The sequence below is a fragment of the Epargyreus clarus genome, unplaced genomic scaffold (assembly GCF_041222505.1).
Source record: "Epargyreus clarus isolate Ecla_fem2 unplaced genomic scaffold, WU_Ecla_fem_2.2 ptg000017l, whole genome shotgun sequence".
Taxonomy (NCBI): Eukaryota; Metazoa; Arthropoda; class Insecta; order Lepidoptera; family Hesperiidae; genus Epargyreus; species Epargyreus clarus.
In genome coordinates this window covers 1,265,917-1,286,291 of record NW_027332225.1, presented here as the reverse complement: position 1 = coordinate 1,286,291, position 20,375 = coordinate 1,265,917, and the positions used below count along the sequence as shown (strand labels likewise).

General features: G+C 36.5%; 1 protein-coding gene across 1 annotated transcript; it reads left to right on the top strand.

Moving 5' to 3' along the window:
• Window positions 1-6,574: 6,574 nt before the first annotated feature.
• On the top strand, window positions 6,575-15,778 carry LOC140749066 (BTB/POZ domain-containing protein 2). The gene is made up of 4 exons (XM_073082085.1): window positions 6,575-7,557; window positions 11,948-12,401; window positions 13,950-14,096; window positions 14,804-15,778. Exons 1-4 carry the CDS (start codon window positions 6,794-6,796, stop codon window positions 14,960-14,962), a joined length of 1,524 nt encoding a protein of 507 aa, XP_072938186.1. The 5' UTR covers window positions 6,575-6,793; the 3' UTR covers window positions 14,963-15,778.
• Window positions 15,779-20,375: the final 4,597 nt, after the last annotated feature.

Here is a 20,375-nt window from a genome sequence, read left to right as displayed (position 1 = left end):
TTCGTCGCCATGTGTATTTTTTTACCATGGCCATATAGCACGACGGGAAGACGACTGCCTGGAGAAGATCATGATTGTTGGGAAAGTGGAAGGTAAAAGACCTCGAGGCAGATCGCCAACAAGATGGTCTGACCAGATCAAGGACTTCACTAAGATGTCTGTCACAGAATGCCTAAGAGAAGCAGAAGACCGAGCACTTTGGCGAAATTTGCAGCTCACCTGCTCAGTAGACCACCACAGACGACACGACATTCAGCAATGAAGAAGCGACTCAGAAGATAAAAATACGATTAAGAGTTCTAATGTCCACCACGCTAAGTACACTTTGGTATACATCATGCAGGTTTAATAGAATTAACTTTTTTTTTAAATATAGGAGTAGCAGACGAGCATGCAGTCCACCTGATGGTAAGTACTGCCGCCCATGGGCATTTGTAATCAACCCCAGATAAGATTAGATATTCCTACCTGAGGTCGGCTACAGATGCGCCGCTACCCCTGAGGACTAAGCTGGAACACCTCAGAAAACTCTGTCTCCCTTACCTACAGCAGCGGCTAACACTGCTGTTATTAGGTAGAAATAGGTGTGGCGGTGGTGCCGCCGGAGTCGAACCACAAAGTGTTCTACCACCTTCAAACAATTAACTCTGAGTTCTTCGCGATTTATGACGTTATTATGTATTTTTTGGACATAGGTCATTTTAATGTGCGACAGTCGACCGGTCACGTAGTCCATATTGATAAAGGATTAAGAAAGGACATAATAAAATATTTTTTCATTGTAAATTACCTACTTATATTAAGGCGATTATGTCGTATCTATCTAATTAAGGACACGTGTAAGTAAGGACGAGTGTCCTTACGCTTCTAAGGACACTTGGTAGCAGGGCTGCCACCTTTTGGGAAATGAAAATCTTGAAAATATCCACAGAGAATTTCACAATTATATTCAAACGAGCATTTGCCCGCGGCTTCGCTCGTGTTACGAAGTAATTTTTTCATCCCCTATTTTATCCCCTTGCGGGTAGAATTGATCAAAATCCTTTCTTAGCGGATGCCTACGTCATAACATGTATCTGCTTGCCAAATTTCAGCCCGATCCGTCCAGTGGTTAAGGCTGTGCGTTGATAGATCACTATGTCAGTCAGTCATCTTTGAGTTATATATATTTAGATTTAAGTCATCAAAAAGGCTGCAGGATTATTTTTTAGGTTATTCTTAATTTGGCACATTTCGCAAAAATGAGGAACTTGAATAATTATAACACCAAGAACTTAAAGCGATACCATAAAGTTAGCTAGTAGGTAAATGACACAATTTTTATAATTTCAAGGAATTATGAAATGCAGATTTTTGTTACAATTTCAATATCTACAATATCGATATAAATACAGAAGTGATATAGTCACTAAATTACTTTATCAAATAAAATTAAAAGAAAAAGTTATATAATAGTTATTTTCTTTGATGATATTTTATTATGCGTCAGTCAGGTCACGTGGTCCAATTCGATAAAGGATTTAAAACAGGACATAGATAAAATAATCCTTCGTACGTAATAATACCTTAATGTTATTGAGATTATATTTTCGTATCTATATAATTAATCAAGGACACGTGTAAGTGTAAAGACAAAGGTCCTTACTTCTTAGGTACACTTTTAAGGTTTTTTTTTATAATATAGAAGTAGCAGACGGGCATGCAGTCCACCTGATGGTAAATGGCTACTGCCGCCCATGGACATCTGTAATCAACCCCAGATGGGATTAGATATTCCTACCTGCCTACATAATAGATATATGGTACATATTCTACAAATTACTGTTACTAATTTATTAATAATCAATCTTTCCCTATAAAATATCAAATTTTTGCCAATTTCCATATGCAACAATTGGGAGCCAAGCATGTACGATGTAAACTCCAACAATGTTCTACGAACACAGTAACAGCGCCATCTATTATTAAGTAGCTAATATTAATGCGTGTGCATTGTAGAGTGTAAAGTTTTTTCTGTTCCGTGATTGTAGCATTTAGCGTGATATGAGATGTTTTAGCGAATTATTATATACTTTTAGGTATCGTCAGCATCTACGTATTAGTTATAAATTATAGAAATTGGTAGGGTCAGTGATAGAGTCACATTATGACGGCCCAGCAATTTTACAGGACGACGAAGGAGTCGATGATTACATTTTTTTATAATATTGAAATAGCGAACGAGCATGCAAGTAAACATAATGTAAAATTGTGGGATGTTTTGAAAACTCATGGTAAGGGTACTGATCACTGATGTTGGCGACAGATGCATTTAAAATAGCAAAACCATGCAAACCAAACACTTTTAATTACTGACGACTATTATTTCTAGTACATATTTAAGAGACAGAGTGTCAGCAGCCAGAGTCAAGCCTCGAAGGAAGAGTTCTGCCAGCCTACCATAATTATACACTTAAAAAAGTGTCTTAAAAAACCAAAAGGGGAAGCCACTAAAATCCAATCCATAATTACTTATGAGCAAGTATTAAAGGATTATACATTCGTTATTAGTTCAGATTTATTAATACGAAGTAGAGGGACTTTCCTTAAAGCTGATAAGAGCTCGATAATTAATTAAAGGACATTAAAATAATCGCAATGATACAAGCATATACACTACGCCACAACTTAGAAGACACATTGATGGCTAATAATAAATTATGATTAATAGGATAACAAATTTCGATAAAATTTGTTATCCTATTAATCATAATCGAATAAATTATATAAATAATATTCGATAAATATTGTTAATCAAGTAATATATAATTTATGAGTAGCAGACGAGCATGCAGTCCACCTGATGGTAAGTGGCTACTGTCGCCCATAAACATCTGTAATCAACAAATATGATTAGGTTCCTACCTGAGATCAGCTATAGATGCGCCGCTACCCCTGAGGGCTAAGCTGATATGCATCCCAAAAGTATGTCTCCCTTACCACACCCTTCAAACCATAATACAGCAGCACTCAACACTCCTTTTTTGGGCAGAAATAGGAGTAGCGGTGGTGCCGCTGGAGTCGAACCACAGGGTTCCTACCACCTTTAAAATATACAATCAAATTTTGGCATGTCGTAGATTAACATAGATAAGTTATTAATAAGGGACAAAAAATAGTCTAAGGACAAAAAGGAAATATAATGATTAACGGCCTGCAATGGAAATCTCAAGGTGAACCTTGACTAAAGTTGGCTAATCGATAAATGAATTCTTTTCTTATCTTAGACAGGTGAAACCCCGCGACGTTTCGGCAAAGTTATTTGACTAATCTCCAAAACCCAGCTGTCACTCAATATGTCTAGAGCGACTAACCGGAATTCCCCGATTTTGATCAAATCAAAACTTTGTATTCAAAGTCAAAACTTGGAATACGAAAAATGTTTTTTTTAATATTTTTTATAAGATTTGCAGTAAGTCACGGGGTTGTAAATACACCTGTTACCAACTCCTTAGGAACAGAAGTACCTGAAGCCGATCACAAGTACATTACCACTCCTGAGATTGTACATTTAATAGTTCTTTATAAGTTGCACTAGTAATATTTTACTAGGTAATTGTAAGTATACCTACTAAAACAGAAGTTACTGAAATAGGTTTTTAGAAAGCAGTACATTTATCTGTATAATTGGCTGTACTGGTTGAATTTGATAATTAAAAACAAATCAGAAAACAATTATATGGACCAAAAAGTACTCAATCACTTCATGCATCATTAGATGGAAATCACATCTTATCGTTTCAGCTGCTTTATATTATTTATCGCCACAAAATCTTAAGCATTCGAAACTAATTACCCACAGATTTTTATTTATAAGATTGAACGAACAACTGAGCATATGCTATGGACATCTAACCAACTCACATGGAACAGGAGTAAACTAAAGTCGCTCACAGATGCGTCAGTGCCAAACTAAGATCGTCGGAGGGAAATTTTGGGGCGGAAAAATTAAATGAGGCCCTCGGTTATAACAACTTGATTTCATTCAATGATTAGACGTTACAAAAAAAAAAAAAAAAGATACCGGCCGAATTGATAACCTCCTCCTTTTTGAAGTCGGTTAAAAATGACAAATGTGTACAAATGACTTTATCGCCGACAAATACGTATTACAGTGATTGTATGACTCCGGCGACTTTTGTTTTCGCTGACGATCTTTGGGGGCCTCCCAGGATCAGGAGCGATAGTCCGCTAGAGAGATGCTTTGCCATTTCTGAAAACCAGGATGACCGCCTCATATCAAACTTAACCGGAATCCACACCCATCTACCAAAAGGCAAAAAGTCTTCGCATTAAGAATAGGCGTCATAGTTTCTCCTCGATCAAACCCTGAGCTGGTGGGGTTGCCACTTTCTAGAATCTTTTCTAGAATCTCATAACTCCGTTATTGCGGCTATTAAGTCACATTATTTATGCATACGTATCACTCACTATCAATTTTGATAATCTGGTCAGTCAAGTGCGATTCGCGAAATCCGAGGTCGATTTAGATTAGGCGAATTATCTGATGTCTGCGCTTACCGATTGATGTCTAGGGAATGCACAAACACTGATAATCCTCAGACGGGACTTATTATTTTGTATTTATAACCTAGTTTACTACCCATACGCCATCATCACTTACCAATTACTGCTGGACACGGGTCTCCTCTTAGCCCGACAGATTTAGGCAATAGTCCACCCTCTGGCCAAGAGACAATTGAAAGACTTCACGCATTATTGAGATTATTTTCTTTATTTCTCAGACATGCAGCGTTTCTCATGATGTTTACGTTCGCCATTTAAACAAGTGATAATTAATTTGTAATACACACATAACTTTAAAAATCAAGGGCCTGTCTAGCGAGGTGTAAGTTTCTAATGACTCATTCATATCAATGTATTATCCATGCATGATCTTCAACAGCCAATTATTGTCCAATTATTGCCTTACTGCATCAGCAACGCTACATTAAAAAGGTGATGCGCAGAGCACCAAGACGTCTACTGGTGGAAAGATGAACCTTGAAGATAACAGAGTCGAGATGGTGGCGAGAAGAGGTTAGATAAAAACAGCGCAAGACTTAGTGTGGAATAGTGGTGAAAAGAACTTCATCCAGGTATGGATGGCGACGGGCTAAAGAAGAGAAGAGATTGGTATACACCTTTTATAACGGTATGTTTTAGGGATCTTAATAATGTAAAGAATGTTACGATATTTTTCTTTCATCGTTAAAACATGTCTTATTTAAAATTCTCGTGTCACAATGTTAGTTACCGTACTCCTCCGAAACGGCTTTACCGATTTTCACCAAATTTTTATATGCATATACAATAGGTTTGAGAATCGGCTAACCCTAAGTGATTAGGGTTATTCACCCTTAACGTTTTTATTTATATGGCAACACAACGTTTGCCGGGTCAGCTAGTAATTAGACATTTTTTAATAAGTACGCAACTACGCAACATAACTTTGAAAAGAAGGGTAACGTCGATACGCGAGTTGCGAATCACAAATGCAGCATAAGAAACCGAATTTAATAACGATAATTAGATCATATACACTACATTAATACATCGCAGTCTGAAAAGTCTGACACGTTGAAGTTAGGTCATAGGGAATTAAATAGGTATGTAGTTCAACCGGAATATATGCGTTCCCACCCTTGGCAAATTTGTTTTTATATCCAAACTGCATATATATATTATTTGCTCTACTGTATCCTGTTATCTGTCTGAAGCCTGGACTAAATATAGATATGGTCGCCAATACTGTTGTTATATTTGTAAAGTGAGATTGCAATTTATTTATTTTCATAACAGATTTCAATGCAATAAAGATGTTATTGAAATATAGGGTTGGTACCAACGTTAGAAGCCTATATATTTATTAAAGATCTCTGTAATAAAATAAGTTGATGTTATTTTACTACATACAAAACCATGTTTTAGGTACGTGAAAAGGCCAAAGGGTTATTTGGACACATAATATAATATTACTGAAAGTAAAATAAAAATCAGTTGCATTGTTTACTATGTATGCAATTTTATGTATGCTATTATGCAACAGCGCCTGCAACTTTCTTAAAACCGATTTTACCTGATGATAAAAGTACCTATCATCCATATATTATGAAATACATGAAGTGTACTACTTATCTTACTTTATGATTTAAAAGGTATACGCATGTAATCAGAATTATTAAAATCGATCATATTAAATAGAACGAAGCGTGGCAGCTCTCTAAAGTCGCCTAACATCAAAAAAATACATACTTTTACTATCACTTGCTTTTGCGATTATGGAAAATATTATGAGATACATGTTTAAAGCACTAGCCAACACGATGGTCAGTAATTGGTCAAATAAACTGGCTAGCGTGGTGAACCATGAGCTGAAGTCGATTTATTCTGAGAAGATATCCTTGCTTAACAGTGCATAGTAATCGATGACGATAAAACGAATGCAATAATTTTCGATATATATAACATTTAAGTTGGCAGAACAGATATTATCTTTTGCTAATTAAAAAAGCACGAATGTCACAATTATAATTTGTCAAACAGAGTTGTCAGTGTCACGTCAAAAGAAAACTTAAAGAAGCGAGATTTGGTAAAATCAAAAGATCGTTTCGGTCAATAAACAAATTCGGGCTTCGTCTAGTTAAGTAATCGAGTGCCATTCACAAATATCGGTGTTAAATAGTGTACATTGGAATAAATTTAGCGCGCTGTGAGTTCTGTGCCGGCAATCGTGTGATGTTCTATTAGAAAAATGGCTTCAGGTTCCAAGAACGACATTGTAAACAGACTGCTTAACGTTAGGATGGACGAGGCGTCGAGTACGGATGATACGCCGCCGCAAAACATGCTTCCTAGTAACCAATTGGCACGACAAAACGCGAATATTCAAGACGAGGAAAACGGTCAGCCGAGCGAGCCTATGCCTTCGTCGTCTGCTATAGAGAATCTCCAGCCTAGTAACAACTCGGGCGGCCGTTTACATAACTGGCAGGCCACGAAGACGACAGTCAAGGAGCGTTTGTCGTTTTTATTCAACAACGAAATACTTTGCGATGTCCATTTTATCGTGGGTAAAGACGCGAATCAGCAAGTGATCCCCGCGCACAAGTTCGTGCTGTCTGTCGGGAGCGCGGTCTTCGATGCCATGTTCAATGGGGTGCTGGCGACGAAGTCCCACGAAGTCGAGCTTCCTGATGTGGAGCCGGCAGCTTTTCTACATCTACTCAAGTTCCTGTATTCAGACGAAGTTAGAATTGGGCCGGAGAGCGTGATGACGACGTTGTACACAGCTAAGAAGTACGCTGTCGCGGCATTGGAAGAGCATTGCGTTGATTTTCTCAAGAGGAATTTAGGAACGGACAATGCTTTCCTGTTGTTGACGCAAGCGAGGTTGTTTGATGAGCCGCAGCTTGCTGCGTTGTGCTTGGAGATGATAGATAAGAACACAGCTGATGCACTGAACGCTGAAGGCTTTACAGATATCGATCAGGACACTTTGAATGCTGTACTCGAAAGGTATGTAATATGTTTGTTTTTTAATTGATAAATGTGTTATACTTCTGCCATAGTTATTTTAGCAGAAATGTAATGCTTGTTCTCATTTGAAGGGTCTGGTAAAGGAGTGACACAGGGCTTCTATTATTTGTCAAGGATTGAGGCATATGTGTATGAGTTTGTAAGGAACTCCTCTACAATTGTGGTTGGTTACAGATGTTCAAGAGTGACAGTTTACTATCGGTGGATTGCATGCTTAATTTCTACTTTGAAGTTGGTTAAGTATAGGGTTGAAGAGTTGTTTTCAATACTTCATACTTCTCCATGTATACTAAAGTGTTAGTCTCAGTTCAGTTATGTTTATATTAGCATTAAATTGGTTATTTTGAAACATTTTTCATTTTTAGAGGATAAATAAATAAAGAAATTCTTACCTACTACTATAAATTCTATTAATTACTAATATTGAAGTTTTTTAAAATGGTATTAATTATAATACTAATTCCTTTATTTTATGTTTTCATTTTTTATTAGTCTAGAATTTCATAAATATTTTAAATGTTATTTTTATTGATATTAAATTAAAAATATTGTGATGGCTGTAATATCCCATAGCAAGAACAATAATAAATTATAGGCGAAATTATTTACTTTTTTATGCACATTGGATGAAAACATATTTTTTACTTAGTTTTATGTACTTAACTTAGTACTAAAAATAAAACATATTTATAAATAAATTGGAACTGCAACTGAAACTCTTATAATAAATTCCAATAAACAAGAATATAAATATTAATAAAATAGCAATAATATTTAATTTTATACGATGTTTTTAAGTAGACCACAAAAATATACTTACATTATTCATTTATGATAAGGAAATAAATTAATTAAATTTATAATAAAATATTCATATTTGAATAAATTCATATTTGATTTCACTAAACTCATTAAATAATACATACTTAAATTCATTGAATATTCTACATTTATTGCATTGAATAATAGAATTTATTTTTATTCAATTATCCTTTTCTATGCTTAAATAAATAATTCTAACACCAATTAAATAAAAAGGACGCACCAATTCAATGTATGCACTGCAGCTCCCAATATGAACACTAACTTGTTATGGGTCATATAACACAACACTAGACTAGTATTGAATGTATTTATTGCTTTTTAATTAATGATAACAGTCCATAAGCTTCAGACAGACAGTTGGAATCATAGGGTTGTCAAAATGATAATATGATAAATGTCTAATAATAAATATCTATTCTTAAGATAACGAAATAGGTTACAATCAGTATGCTTTTATATCCCTAAGAATAAATTTAGTATGTTTTATCTTTATTATATATAATATACGGTTAGCATACGGGCAACCTGTCCAACTGATGGTAAGTGACTACTGCCGCCCGTGGACATCTGTAATCAACCTCAGATAAGATTAGACTACTACCTGAGGTTGGCCATAGATGCGCTGCTACCCGAAAGCGCTAAGCTGGAACACCATGGAAAAATATGTCTCCCTTACCACACCCTTCAAACTTAACACAGCAACATTTAACAATTAGAGGGATAAATTCTGATATAGTATTATAAATTGATAATCACATACTTTTCCAGGTAAGGATAACTTTGTATTAAGAACTCCATTTAAGGTAAAACTGAAAGTTCTCAAAAGTGTGTAAAGTCCATTAATTTGCACTTGGCAACTGCGGTGAGTTATGCCCTTAATCCCTCTTTGAGAGGAAAGCCGTGCCCTAAAGTGGGTCTATAATGGCAATATATTTTGTATCTTATTTTGTGTTCAATAATTTGCTAGCATTTTTTTATCACATAAAATATTAGTTTAGGAATAGTCAACCCTGACACTTCAAATCAAAAATTGTAATCTTTTACACAGAATGAGTAATATTATCAAAATAGCAATATACAATTATTGTTGACAATAAAGACATTTTACAATTTTATTTCAAGTTTAAATATTGACTAAGATGAGGAATCTCAGTCCTCAGAGTGGCGATATATCTTTTTTTTTTTTTTAATAATATAGGAGTAGCAGACGAGCATGCCTACCTAGTGTCTACTGCCACCCATGAACTTCTGGAATCAACCCCAGTTAAGATTAATATTCATTAACATTAAATATAATCAATTAATCATGTGATAAGGACAACAAAAAATGTTGTCGTCCTATAAAACCTATATGTCGTCGTCAACCCACTATTGCCCCAATGCTGGGCACGAGTCCCATCTCAGAGTGAGAGAGGCTTAAGCTATACTCCATCGCATTGGTCAAATGCAGATTGGTAGACTTCAGTGTTTTCCTTCGCCGTTTCAGTAACTTCTAATTCATTTTTAATATGCATCTACATATGCACATACACAGACATATATACATATACAGAGGGTCCCGGGTTCGATCCCCGGCCAGACGGATATCTAAATGATGAATTTAGATTTCTGTTTCTGGGTCTGGGTGTTTGTGTATTTGTCTATGTGTGTGTCCATGGCACCCACGATACAGGGAATCCTAGTGTGGGGCTGTGAGTGTAGAAAGCGTTTGTTTGTTTGTTTGTTTGTATGCTGAAATTTAGTATTCTATACCATGGGTTAATAACTTGAAATAAATCATTAAAGGAGTTGCAAGGTTCCTTACTAAACTTTTTGCCTTTGCCAAGATTGAGATATAAAAACAAAAATGAAAATTAACAACCTATGTTATTCTACTCACAAGTAGATATAAAAATAAAGAGTTTTCTGATATTATAATACATGAAATCTGACCATGACGTCACTACTTCGATAACAGTATTTGGTCAGCTATTTCCGCCGCTAATGCAAAAATATTTATCTACATTCGATAACTAAAAACATTAGAGACAATCTTCAAATGGTACTTCACAAAATATCTGTATGCAAATAAATTACGAGTAAATTGAGATATCTGCCTGTGATTCTAAAAGAAACTGCTATTTCCTAATATATATATTTTTTTATATGTAACCTAACGATAAGGCAGACGGGCTACCTGATGGAAAGCAGTCACCGTCGCCCATGGACATTTGCAACACCAGAGGAGTCGCCAATGCATCGCCGGCTTTATTATTTCGAATTATTTATTATTTCGAAATTAAAATAAAACAAGGATTGATTTTATATTGATGATTGATTGATAGGATTGATTATGGAAATTAAAATAAAATAATTGATTTTATGAAATCGAAATAGAAAACCCATGCACTCCTTCCGATTGTAAGTAATTCTGAAAATGGGTAACTAGCTTCGTATAAAACTTTAACAGATGTGTTGCCATTCTTGAAGACTAAGATAGTGGCTTCATATGTAAGTCTACACACCCTTCCTCTGAAATACATAAATTGTTATAAGCTAGAAATAAGTGTGGCGGCAGTAAATCCCTGGTCGAATCATAGGACCTTTTGAAATTGCGACAAAAGTGCTATAGGATTCAAACCCGGGAAGGACAACGGTATGTGTGGCCTTCCGACTGTAAACACTCGAAGAAAACAGAGGACTTTGATAGTGTTTTATCGGAGATCCCAGAGTCCTCCACGTAGCGCTTAGGACTGCCACCGGAGGGTTTTGTGGGTAATAATCCCAAATAACCCAATGTCACTCCCACGGCTCCGGTACCTTTTGAAGATTCCTCACTTGTCAAAAAAAGGATTCAAACTCGAGCTTCTGGTACTTCATACCTAATTAAGATTTATTTTGCTGATAAAACGATTCGAGATTTCCTATGATGTAAAAATTATATAAAAAATTGATGAAAAAAGAAATATCATCTATTGATCAAAAGCTTTTAAGTACCCTTATCTGGGAATTCCCTGAGCCAAAGATACAATTACCTTCCGTACAATTAAATATATTACTTTAAAAATAATTCGCTATCACTTTTATCTTGAAGTAATTAGCATTTGATAACACTGAACGAAAATACATTTTTAGATTTTGAAATTAAATATTGTTTATTTATGGAAGGGTGTGGTCCCCGCGTGACACTGCCATCACCATACTCGGTGTAATGAGCTGAGAGATCCGGGTTCGATCCCTGACCATACATATGAATGTTGAATTTAAGTTTTTGTTGCTATTTTTGTGCTAATACTAATGTATCCTAGGCACTTTCGTTTATATTATAAATGTTGCATTATTCAAGTGTGCGTGGATTGCCAAATTCTGAACTAACTATAATTATAAGAGTTAATGTTTAAAGGAGAAAACTGCTTAATTACATTCCAAAAAAATGTATTTAAACCAGGCCAGAATCGAATATTTTTGAAAAAAAATTGGAATGTGTTGCATGAAGTCTCAATAAAACGATTATTCTCAAAGTTGTGTAAACTTAATCTAACTTCAGTCTTCTTCTTCTTTCTAGGGACACACTTCGCATACGAGAAGCAAAGATATTCGCAGCAGTCCTCCGGTGGTCGGAGGCGGAGTGCATACGCCGGCAGCTTCCAGTCACACCGACTCACCAGCGCATGGTGTTGGGTCGAGCGTTCCACGCCATCCGATTCCCCTTGATGTCCGTCGAGGAATTCGCGATGGGACCAGCGCAAAGCGGTCTTCTCGACGACCGGGAGATCGTGCAACTGTTCCTCTACTTCACGGTTAATCCAAAGCCGAACGTGGGGTTTCTGGACACGCCGCGGTGCTGCATGACCGGCAAGGAGCTGACGGTGAACAGGTTCTCGCAGACGGAGTCGAGGTGGGGCTACAGTGGGACTACGGATAGGATCAGGTTCACGGTGGATCAGCGGATCTTTGTCGTCGGCTTCGGGCTATATGGATCGTATTTCGGACCAACGGAGTATGAAGTTCATTTGCAGGTATGTGGGAATTTATTTTTTAATTGTAATAGGATAAAGTTTGGCCGTACATTTGGTGGAAAGCGATAATGCACATAAAGACTAGGTACATGCTTGAAAAATACACTTTTAGGTGGATGTAGTGGCACCACCGTCACATCTAAAGTTTCATTTATATCCAAAGACATCGGTCGTGCCAGACATACCATCTCAGACACCGACAATCATCATTGATCTAATATAGAAGTAGCAGACGAACAAGTAATCTACCTGATGTTATGTAGTTACTGCCGCCCATGGATATATGCGATCAACCCCAGACGAAACCAAGAGAACGAGAAAGACGAAACCCACCTCACGACGTACAAATAATATATAAATAAATGCGCCGCTATCCCTGAGGACTGAACCGGAATGACTCGGCAAAGTGTGTTTCCCTTACGACACCCTTCAAACTAGAACACAAGAGTGTTTAACACTGCTGATATTAGACAGAAATAGGCGTGGCGTGGCGGTGTTGCCGCCAGAGTCGATTCACAGAGGGTTCTACCACCTTCAAAACTACGCAAAAAATATTTTACTGCCCGAGCACTGCCTATCAGTACAAAAGATATAAACGGGCCCTTATTCTGCCTTATAGCAACATAATATGTAGTTTGCATGTGTGTGCATAAATATGCAAACAGATGACGCATGCCAACTTCACAGGGTAGCAACGATCTGCGATCGATCGATTGATATTTGATGTAAGTTATTGACGTCAATGTGTTGCACTAATCTATGATATGTACCTACATTACGTTGAGTCAGGGCTGCGTTGTTGCCATTAAACCTACATGATTCAGCTGTCATCGGCCTTATATCACTGTCATCGGCCCTGTATCATTCTTCTGCGCCGTGGCTTAGGTCTGACGTCATTTTAACGACTTACTCTTGAGGTCCTTAAAATAGTAGTTTAGGGTTGAAGCAAAAACACATGCAGTGCACCTAATATTAAGTGGCAGAATGCACTTAATAGTGGCAGAAGAAGCCACTTAATATTAGGCGCACCTACATGTGGCAACGTTTCCACGTCTGAGGACTAAAATCCGAGGAGGCCGAGACGCAAACACTGAAACTGAAACTGCTACATATCACTGATTTAGGGGGAACAAGTTGGGTAATTGCTCAGAGCGGCAAAAGTGGGGGGCGGCAAAATACTACACCTATTTCTATAAAGAGCAACACCAACCTCCACTCTCCGGCACTAATGACTTATAAAGTCTCAGTGTGACGATCCCCATGGTGGAACGGTCACCATACAGTACTAACACGCAAAAGGTTCCGGGTTCAATCCTCGGCCAGACTTACATCTAAATGATGAATTGCGATATCTGTTCTGAGTCTGGATTCTACTTTACTAATATTTGTGTGTGTGGTACCCGCCACTTGTGACACACTTACAACCCCACTAAGTTAGGATAGGAAAGTGTCCTGTAAAGGGTGGCTAAGGACTTTTTGCCCGGGGCGGCTACATAGCTACAATGAGCTCTGAACAATTACACTTATATTACTATTTAATGGTCACAGATCATCCACCTGGCGACGAAGAAGGTGTGCGGCTCGAACACGACGACGTTCTGCTGCGACGGCACCGACGACACCTTCCGCGCGATGTTCAAGGAGCCGGTGGAGATACTGCCCAACACTTCATACATCGCCAGTGCTAAACTCAAGGTATGGTTCACGGTCTAAGGAGGTAGAGTCTGCGCAAAACTTCTAGTCCGCTCTGAATATAGAAACGAGTCGCGTCGCAACAGCAAATTGTAGTTATTAGCGGGATGAAGACAACGCGGGACCCCCCGGCACCCTCCACTGCCCGGTCTCGCTCACGGGTACATAGCTGCGTTAGTGTGCCCTTACTATTGCTACGGAGAATATACTTTTAGTTGTGTTCAACCGCATTGGCTTTCTGACTGACACCTGCGCGCAACAACATCAGAGCGGACTAGAAGTTTGACGCGGACTATATGCTACTTTGCGACAGTGATTCACGCTTTGTTGTTGTTGAGCATTCTGCATAATGTTTTGAAAACTTGTTTTGTTCGGTCGCGGTATAGAAAACGCTTGTTTTAGCGACTGCGTTGCTACTGCATCGAGCGGCCAAATATAGCTGCGGGCACTCAAACTTGTGCGGGGTGTAGCGTTTAATCATTCTATCTAGCTTCCAAAAAATCTACCCAAGTCAGCAATGTTATGTTTAAATCGGTCCAAATTCGTGGAATCCAATTTTGCACAGTATATTAAAAAATAAATATTTTGTCTTAGCCTATTTATGTACAGATAAAATATTGTGTCAATATAGTATGTTAAATGCTAATTCGACAAGTTCGAATACTTTCAAATTATTTCACATAATATCACAATAATTTCTCTGATTTCAGGGCACAGATTCGTACTACGGCACAAAAGGACTAAGGCGCGTTTCAGTGGACTGCAACAATGGCGAAAGGGTAGTATTCCAGTTCTCGTACGCGGCAGGTAACAATAACGGTACTTCGGTTGAAGATGGCCAAATACCAGCCATCATATTCTACATATAGGATGAACAAATCTGTAACATTTAAACTGAACGCATCCTAAAATCACACCAATGTGTTAAGGTTTTTGAAAATAGAACGGCCAAAATATAAGCATCCAAAATATAAATCTCTATAACCGTGCTCCACTTGATAAAAAATGCATCGTCACTATTAGTTTCATGTTCCACTTGTTCACCGGAAATATCACTGATCACATATGATGATATATGTGATATATGAATAAAAGTTTCGGGTTCGTTTGCGTCATTAAGTGGAACGCGGCGAAATGTCACTTTAAGCTACTGTCACTGTCACATAGGTTAGTTATGATCAATAAAATTATACAGGCTTATCGCTAGGGTTTTTATGCAACGTATCAAAGGTTATAGGTTTAAAAATTTGTAGTTAGTAGTAAATTTAATAATTAGAAACTTTAAATGAAAATTAAATTTAAGACGCTGGCAACATTGTCGGCATAATAATTGAGAGTTCCCTGTTTAAAAATACAAATGGTTCTGCTTTAATTATTATGAAACAAAATCTGATGAGCGGTGTTTTCTAGTATTTTTCTATTTATTTTATTTTAAATTCCTTTAAATGTTTCATATAATGTTCCTACAAAAGGCGAAATGATTGTAAAAAATTGACTGATTTTTATCAAGAATGGATGTTGAACATCGAAGTTATTTCTTTGTTTATTTAAATTTTGTGTGCCTTAAATCTTAAGAATAAACAAATTTTATTTAAATCGATAATATTATTTATTTCGTCTTCATTTTTTATGTTATTAGTGATCCTTATGTAAGTTATTTGTATATTAAAATCAGTTTCAAATCATGCGTATGTTTATAATTTTTATTTTAGTCTCAGACCAAAAAAGTTAGACAAACTCTCGAATAAAGTATAGAAGGGTTTAAAAATTATATATAATACCCACGAAAACCTAGAATTGAGCACTTACAGATAGAATGCAAATTATAACCATTGCGTTCAGTACAAAAAATAATTAACTTACATTGTATTACGATCAAATGCTTATAAAAATACCATAATGTATCAAACAATTCAATACACACCGTGATTTAATAAATTTACGGGCGCTCTAAGTCACAAAAATGCAATTTATGTTTCAAACCAAAGTTCGTCGAGGCGTTGTCTTTCTTTTTTGGTCTCAGTCTATGATCATTTCTTATACATATAATAAAATTTCACATCTTGCACAAATATTACCAAAATAGGTTTAGAAAATAACAGCTTCCCTTTAAAATGTACTTTACATCTTTTGTTAACACTTTAATAAACTAATAAAATAACCCAAAACCAGGACATTGGGTACGTATTTAATTTTTATGTTGTCCGTAAAAGACATAGATTAGTAAAGATACTCCGCCGCCTTGAAATTGAATGACGCCACAAACGGCTTATTAGTAAGTTCTTTTTTTGAATTCTTGACAAATAAAAACATTTTTAGAGAAAATTTACGAATAAATTTTAGCACGGAGACGTGGCATAACTTTTTTACGCAACTATTTCAAATCTCAAAACTGGGTACATTTTCTTGTTAGGAGTGAGTAATCTTTACCAATCTATGGTAAAAGATATCATATTTATTAATTAATAAATGAGGACACTAATTAATATAGGTGATCCATAATCACTCTTAGCTTCAAAGTTTAAATATTTAAATTACACCCGTTATTATTAATCTACTCATTCTTCCCCATAGATTAGTAAAGATAACTCACTCCTAACAAGAAAATTAGTTACCAGTACCACCAGTTTTGACAATTGAATGTAGAAAATGTAGTTTTTACATCATTTACGAATGAAACTATATTTCTTCGCACTTTTTCTTCGACTTCGTGTCTTAACTGCGCATGTTGGCATCGTTCTGTGTAAATTACACCATGGCAGCCATTAAATGGCTGACAGAATTGTCAGCCGTTTAAGTCATTTAGTGGCTTCCTTTAATTACAAGGCGGTGAGATATCTATACTTATCTGTTCCTAACAAAGATCTAAATTTAACAACGTCTAGTATGAAGAAATTGTCCAATATCTTATTTGGGATACAAAACGGCTGTGAATCAACAAGATGCCACTATAGATACCTATATTTTGTCTATCAATCTTAAGTTTATGCAAATGGGCATTATGACAAATTTTGAAGTTCCCACCTATAATGTAGGTACATGTCTACTGATTCTAAAAATCGTATTATTTCGGCAATAAATTTAGTATTGACGGAAATATTAGCATTTTTAAAACAAATTTTGAATTAAGCGCGAAAACACTCACGGGTTTCATGGCGTCCGCGAGTGACGTCACGCTTCAATATCCCATAGAAAAGTTCAAGCAATACGGTAACACGCCAAAAATATGACGTCATATCGCCCCGATTAGCGTTTTACACAAGATGGCCGACTGCATTATTTTATACTTTTATTTTATTGAAAATATAATGAATCCTAAAGCTTTTATTAAAACTGGGCTATTTTTGAGAATGCTTTCAAGATATTGTTTTTAAGTAAATCATTTATTCTTGGATTTTTTAATACTGTCATCATGCCCACTGTATTGTACAAACTTTAAAACTTATCGTTTTCCATAGCTAACCACTTTTTTACATCATTCATGGATTTCGATATTCATATCACAGCGTATTTCTAATTGGTCGAAAATGTATCTTTTCATTCTTTCATTCATTAATTTATCCATTCTAATAATCGAGACATTATTTCTGAAAGTATGTACTATTTAAACTTTAAAATTTCAATAAAATTTCAAAAATAGTGTTTCATCTTGGTGTTTAACAATATCAAAATTAAAACAAGTGATGTCATTTTGTATATTATATAAACAAAATTCCTTAAATAAGTGTTTAAAACAAGTTCCTCAAACAATATTCGTAGATATATGTAACATATCAGATCTGCTTAAATAATTATGTTGCATATATAAGACATATAAATTATTTAAATATAACACTTGTAGGAGGCGTTCCAACTTAGTCCTCAGGAGTAGCAAGGCATCTGTGGCCGACCTCAGGTAGGAATCTAATCCTATCTGAGATTGATTACAGATGTCCATACGACAGTAGCTTGTCATCAGTTGGACTGCATGCTCGTCAGCTACTTTTGTAAATAAATATAAAATTTAAGCAGTTTTTTTGAAATATCAATCTGTAATATCAAAACAACTGCTTAGTTTAATGATACCAAAACATAAAAAACAACTATTTTGCTTTTCACCTAATTATTTTTATTTTTCAACTATTTGTATTGAACTTCAATCAAAAATGGAGTATATTACAGAGAGTAATAAGAACTGTTTAACTCTGATTAAATTTGATTCAAGTTCTCTACACGGAATGATTAGAACATCTTAGACTCGCTATTTGATAAGATCCATCCCTATCAGTGGCGGATTGAGGGGGCATCCATTAATTACGTTCTTAGCGAATTTTCGATCCCCTCGCCCCTGGTCAGAAGTCGTGAGATTTGGCACAACACCCTCCCCCAACCCCTAATCTCACGTAATATTTTTCAAGACGTGTGTTTCTTGTGTTAGGCTCGTTATAGATAAGTGATAATTAATTTGTAATGACTTCGAAAAATGAGATGCGTGCCTGGGATTCGAACCTCAGACTCATCGATCGAGAGGCCGTGTTTCAACCTCCATCACTGCTCCACAATATTCTTTTTACGCAAATATACACCGTGTCGATATCGCTTTATAGGTACAGGCAGTCCTCGACTTACGTCGTTTCGTGATTTCAAGTTACGTCGAACAATGTTTTGATACCTCCTCGAGGTCAATATAATTATTTTAGAATTTTATAGGTACAATTATTTTAATTTAGAGTCCGTGTGGATCCCAGCGTTCGTCCACCGCCGCCGTCACCGAGAACGAGATGACGGCGCCCAAGTAGCGGTACATACATTTACTATAGCCACCTGTCCACCGCACGTCCGTCACCCGAGCACCGTTATCTCGGCCGCCGATATTTCGGGTAGATCGGCGTGACCGCTAGATCGGCACCGAGATTTTGACAACGGTGGACAAACAGCCTTAGGCCGTTTGTCCACCGCAACCATCACCGAGCCGATACCGAGAACGACGTTATTTTGGGGCCGATTTTAATATGTCGTTACGGCGATAGTTTGTCCACCGCGACCGATATCGGCGGTTTATTTTGTTCCAGCTGCCACGCGTGGGACGGAAGTGTATGGACAAGTTATAACGTGTTTTATATTGTCGGCACATCGGCCCGTCAAAATCTCGGTGCCGATTTATCGGTCACGCCGATCTAGAAATATCGGCGGCCGGGATGACGGTGCTCGGGTGACGGACGTTCGGTGGACAAGCTGCTATAGTAAATGTATGTACGCTACTTCGGCGTCGTCATTAATTATCGGTATCGGCTCGATGACGGTTGCGGTGGACAAACACGTAACCCTTGAGTTTACATTTAAACGTAATATGAAAAAATATGTCTCGATTTACGTCGCGCATTTCGAGAACCTAACATGCCGTAAGAGAACTGCTTGTATATGATTAATAGATAAGTAACTTATTTAATTGGTTCATCAGACTGACAAAGTTGTAATTTTTGTTTATCTCGTAAATAATTGTAAATTTGGTGGATTATTTGGCGAATTGATCTGTGATATAGCATGGATGGTACCCATAGATTAGTAAAGATTACTCGTTCCTAACAAGAAAATGTAACCTTTTGACAATTTTCACTGTCAATTATTTGTTTGTTTAAAAAATATTAAAAAAAATAGTTTTAGATCGTTTACGGATGAAACGATATTTCTTTGCACTTATTCTTCGATTTCGTGTCTTAACTGCGCATGTCGGCATTATTCCGCGTAAATTACACCATGACAGCCATCGGCTGACAGAATTGTCAGCTGTTTAAGTCATTTAATGGCTTCCTTCAATTACAAGGCGATGAGATATCTATACTTATCTATGATGGTACCTGGGGGAATACCCAAAAACGATAGACATGGTGTAAACTGAACACACGCAATAATATTGTATAGATGATTAATATTGACTTAAAGTAAAAAAAGAAACATGTAGCGTTTTGTAAGCTTTTTAATAGTTACTTTTTTAGGTATTTGGACACCAAATATGTAGAAATTCTATTCACTCCAATTAGACTAGATTTCCAAAAATAAAAATTGAGAACAAAATTGATTTATCCTGTGATCTTTTTGATGGTAGCCAATTGATATATTTTTTTTGAGATTTTCTATAATTTTACTATAAAGCATAGAAATGTCTTCATTTGAGTCAAACACATGCATACTATACGTTGTTGACACGTTGTTACATCATGTCGTGGAAATGTACGACGCGCATCGTGAAATATTACGACACGACATCAGATCGTATGATACTCGGCTTGACATCGTATCGTA

Excerpts from the sequence above, each read along its gene's own strand:
- LOC140749066 (XM_073082085.1), top strand. The coding sequence starts at position 6,794 with ATGGCTTCAGGTTCCAAGAACGACATTGTAAACAGACTGCTTAACGTT. Across the intron at positions 7,558-11,947 it reads TTGAATGCTGTACTCGAAAG|GGACACACTTCGCATACGAG; the intron begins GTATGTAATATG and ends TCTTCTTTCTAG. Across the intron at positions 14,097-14,803 it reads TCGCCAGTGCTAAACTCAAG|GGCACAGATTCGTACTACGG; the intron begins GTATGGTTCACG and ends CTCTGATTTCAG.